Raw genomic sequence first — 4,925 nt, 5'->3', positions numbered from 1 at the left:
ACTAAGATGTGGGGGGATGTGGGCACGCTAGAAGGGAGGAATGACAGAGACATTTGACAGTTAAAGTGAATGACTCTTGCAAGCTGCTGCATGGTTCTGCTCTGTGAATCACAGAAAGCAAGAAAAGGGTTGAAAAATGCTCGGCCAGATCCTGCTCTCAGCTAGCACTTGCAACCCCTTTGAATTTTTTGGGGTGCCTGGCCCAGTTAGGAGCAGAACTCTGTCCACTTGATTGAAGAACCCTTTATAGCCCTGGTATTTTTTGCATAAGTGAGTGCCCCCTTTTTCCTGTAATTAAAACTTCTCGTGATGCAGGCACCCTCAGAGGCTGGGTTAATGTTGCACAGGCAACTCCAAGTCTGGCATTTAGCCTGCATGTGCTTCCCAGTGTAGGTTGTCTTCTTTAACACATACCCAGGAAGTCCCCAATTTCCCACAGGTTATGGGCACACCAGTGCAAAAGATAACCAAGAACAATGGGTTAGCTCTCACCTCTTCTGAGGAGCTAAGCATGGACAGCCATGCTGGGAAGTACTGTACATTCCCAGACCCGTAGCTGGTCGTCAGCTCCTTCGGAATGTTGTGAAACATCAGGGAAGCAATTGGAAGAATGCAGGAGATTTTGCTTGTACCTCAAGAAGAGTGAAGACCATGATCTCTGAGCTCTTTCATGTCCAGACTGCTGGCAGATCCTGAACCCCCAGTTACCTCTTGGTGCTGTACTGAACAGGCTACAGCAGGGCTGTCCCACTTCTAAGTGGCCACAACTCACATGCCTCATGGGCTGCACCAGCAGGGATGGCATGACACTGGGCTGCATGCAGCAGCTGCCAGTTGGATAACCCTGTGCTACAGTGTAAGCCATTACTACCCACTCCACCTGGACCTCTGAACTGGCCTAAGCTTTTGCTTTCAGGGCAACATGCTATATTCAACAGGGGCCATTAATTCCTGTCCCTAATCTTGTCCCTTTGCCATTTATTCTCTTTGTTCCCCTCCCCTGAAGACATGACCACAGTGCTGAGGTGGTTTGAGCAGAGGGCCAGAGCAAGGGGTGAGCTATGCAGAAGTGTCTGTGATTGGGAAACACATGGAGCCCTGCTTATGGGGGATGTGATGGGTCAGCTCCCACTTAATACCTTGTGTCACATGGAAAAGGGGGGAGAAACAACAGGCCCTGCCTGCAGCTACTTTTTTGACAGGCTGGCTCTCCGTTATGCACAAGATCTGGCCGTGATGCCAGGGGCTCTGGAGAGGAGCAGCAGGGCTTGTGGGAGTGAATTGTGACTTCCATGGCATAGCCCCCTGTGGGACATGGCCAGGCAGCCTCCCTCCACCTTGACACTTTGACAGCTGTAAAAATTCATAGCCATTGATTTTGTAATTAACAGTTTATCAATGCCATCGACACCAGTTCACTGATGGATTGCAAGGAAATTAATCCTGCAACGTTATTTTATTTTTTGCAGTCAGCTGCCAATTGAGAGCCCCAGTCAGCACAAAGGGGGCTGGGCATTATTTTGGGGGGTGGGGGGGGCGGCAAGTAGGTTTGAGCTGGGTCTTTATTTCCCAGTTCTCTTTCTCTGTGTGTGAAGTTATTATGTGCCCTAAGGTCTCCTCCCCCTTGAAGTCAGGTGACAAGAGGCAAGCAGCACAAGGGACACTGCTAGCCTGCTTCTCTGATGCACTGGCAAAACCACTCTAAAGAGCAGAGTTACCCTGCCCCCTCCTGACACATGGAAACATGACAAGAGGCCCTGTACTTCCAGTGCCATGCTGCAGCACGTGTGCGTCTTGGATCAGTCCAGGGCACCAAAGATGGGGGAATTGTGATGCTGGGAGGCACATTCAAGGTGGTGCGTGGATATTAATGGGGATTTTTTTAAATAGGTAGACTTCTTTATTGCTTTTGGATTCACTGCACCAAAGCCAGAGTTTTTAATGGTGGGTTTGATATACGGTGAAGGCCTCCAAGCAGTGTCAGGGAAGGGGGTAAAGAGAGGAGGGGCTCCTGACTCCAGAGAAGGGACAGACAAGATACTGCTGAACATCTGCCCTGGGCCAGCTCTTCCAATCTGACCCACTCCCACTGTGTTGCCACCTCCGTCTGTCAGCATGGCATCTCCTGGGGAATTAGGTATCTTAAGTTCTTCCCAGGCCTCCCAGCCACTGCTCTCAGCTCTGGGCCAACAGTGGCTGTTTCACCAGGTGGCAACACTTGAAATGATATGAATGCCTCCTGAGCATTGTTTATGGCAAACCATGAGGTCGGCCTGTATAAAACGAGGAAGGCCCTATTCAGAACCTCCCCTGCTGAGAACCTGGTGGAGGAGTGGAAAAATCACCCAAAAGACAAGAGCAGAAAACTTTCTGAGCAGCTTCTGCACACACACGTATACCACACATGACATCCTGGGCATGACCTCTGAGCATGCACATCACCCAGACCCTGCACAGCCACACAGCATGCAGCTAGCTCATAGGTGCTAAAGCTGCTCTTTATGCAAAAATCACTCCTGAGTGCTAAGTACCAGCAGCAGCCCCTCGCTGCTCTTGACTCTCCCCATTGGGGTTAGAGGGTGGGTAGACCTACCAGTAGTCAAGTACCCAGCCCAGCCCCAAGCCAACCTCAGCTGCATGCACTTGTCAGAATGGCTGTGCTGGAGGAGTGCACCGTATCTGCCGCTCTTTTGGAACCTGCTGTTCCCCTGAGTGGTGACTGGCACAAGGTTCAGCACTGGAGGCACATGCTCATCCCTCACATATGTGGCCTGAAGTTTTCCTACCAGTGAGGTGCTTTCCAGAAGCTGCAGTGCCAACCTACAATCTTAAATTCAAATGAAGGCCTTTCCCAGCCCATTAGCTGACTGGCTGTCTCTGCTCTCCTCCCCTCCCTCAACCTCCACAGATTCCATGCACATAGAGGACATGGAGGCAGTGCAGAAACTCCAGGACCTTCTCCATGAAGCCCTGCAGGACTACGAGCTGAGCCAGCGCAATGAGGAGCCACGGCGAGCGGGCAAGCTGCTGCTGACCTTGCCCCTCCTGCGGCAGACAGCCGCCAAGGCCGTGCAGCACTTCTACAGCATCAAACTGCAGGGCAAGGTCCCCATGCATAAACTCTTCTTAGAAATGCTAGAGGCAAAGGTCTGACAGCCCCAGTGCCAGCCCACAGCGGCCAGGGAACAAACTAGAACCAGACACGGAGCAATCCAAAACAGCAGCAGCAGCCGCCGCCGGCTTTTATCTCCAATCATTTATTATGGAAGAATTATTTAATGTCTCTGTCGGCTTGGCTGCAGAATCTCATGTACAGAGGGGGAAACTCTTTTAATCAGTCACTCATGTCTCTTTTTTTGTTTTCTTGGTGGGAAACACCAGAGCACGCTCTTGCACTTGCGGAGGAGGCCAGATGGAAGCAGTGATGCTCTCTGCACTATCCAGAGATGCCTGCTCCCCAGTTCCCTCCACGAGATCCAGAGGAGGAGGAGTGAGGAGGGAAGCAGGGAATGAGGAAGAGTAGAGCCACTATAAGCTTTGCTGGTGTTGGGTGGGGGGGAGGCAGAGAGAGAGCATGAACAAGCAGATGAGCAAGGGGCACCATGGGTCCTGCTGCTTGTCACCTTCTGCCAGCTGACAGGACCATGGGGCACGGGTTTCTTTAGAGAAGAGCATTATAGGACCTCTTCACCTCAAAATGTCTGCCTCCTGCACTCCTCTAGCTACACCTAACACTTGTACATAGAGGCCCCACTTCTTACTGGGAAAGTTGCTCCTAACCATGTAAGATATTCTGCAACCTTGTACAGTGTGTCATTCTGCCTGCCTGCTTCCCACCCCCACACAGTCCCCACAGGCTAGTGAAGTGGCAGGACCTGTCCCGAGAAACAAGTCTCTGTCTGCAGCGGGAACAAGCCTGACATTCTGCTTCAGTGCTGGCATCACCTGATAATCTCTGCATCGTCTCATATGTGGTGCTATTTAAACTCCTTCTGCACTTTTCACCCCATAGTGTCTCAAGTCTGCCTCAGCTCAGAAACTAGCCCTCTGCCACTCACATAGGTGCTTGTGCTAGAGCATGTGGCAACTGGGCCCAAATACAAACATGCTTCGCCCCTCAAAAAAAAACAAACCCAAAACACCACACCTGGGCATGCCCTCCCCCTTTCTTTGAACATGTGACATTTGCTTTCACACAACTCCAGGCTAGTGGAGACAAAGGGAACTGTTTGCCAGAGAAAGTGATCTCCATGCCTGGGAGCCTGCTGTTGGGCACCAAATAAAAAAAACCCCAAAACAACTGAGATGGAGGTGTTCAAACCTTAGCAACTACATCCCATCTACCATATCCCTTGCTCAGAATTCCTGAGTCACTGCATACTTCCTAATGTGGGGCCAGCTCCAACAGTTTATTCCTTTAATGAAATGTTGATTGGGAGGGATTATTCCCTACTTGTTTGCCATGTCTGGCCCTTGTCCATCAGCTGGTTTAGGTAGGAACTATTGTAGCTGAAGTGGTTGTGGAGAAATTTGGGTGGCTAAGAATACTTGGGATGGCTAGTCAAGGACTTCCTTGTCTACATCTCTTGTTCAAAGCCTGCCTGAGTTAGTGATAGCAGAAAATCATCATCTGTTGGCTGCTCACGAGCGTGGGCAGGGAGTATTTCAATTCAGGTCTACCCTAAAATCTAACTAGCACTAACTGCCGGCATTGCTGGCAGGCCCAGGAGAGAGAGTATGAGCTGAGGGCATGGTCCCAAAAGAGGGAGAGAGCAGACCATGCATTAAGCTCACTTTCCACAGGAGCAGGTGTCACTGCCCAGGCCTCTTCACTCAGGATGCAGTTACGGTACATCTTGTGGCACATCATAGCATTACCCATGCTCACTCAGGCACCAGAAACGCATTAGCTGTACTAGCACTGT

General features: G+C 50.8%; 1 protein-coding gene across 5 annotated transcripts in view; it reads left to right on the top strand.

The window, feature by feature from the left end:
- The window catches only part of ESRRB (estrogen related receptor beta), a 176,894-nt gene extending 172,452 nt beyond the window's left edge, over positions 1-4,442 (top strand). For all 5 annotated transcript variants that reach the window (XM_019518766.1, XM_019518764.1, XM_019518767.1 and 2 more), the window contains one exon: positions 2,909-4,442. In XM_019518766.1, coding sequence (XP_019374311.1) covers positions 2,909-3,153 — 245 coding nt within the window. In that variant the 3' untranslated portion in view covers positions 3,154-4,442. The remainder of the gene's footprint in view (positions 1-2,908) is intronic.
- Positions 4,443-4,925: the final 483 nt, after the last annotated feature.

This window comes from Gavialis gangeticus, unplaced genomic scaffold (assembly GCF_001723915.1).
Source record: "Gavialis gangeticus isolate Ggan-Ray unplaced genomic scaffold, GavGan_comp1, whole genome shotgun sequence".
Classification (NCBI taxonomy): domain Eukaryota; kingdom Metazoa; phylum Chordata; order Crocodylia; family Gavialidae; genus Gavialis; species Gavialis gangeticus.
This window is presented reverse-complemented; position numbering and strand designations above follow the sequence as displayed.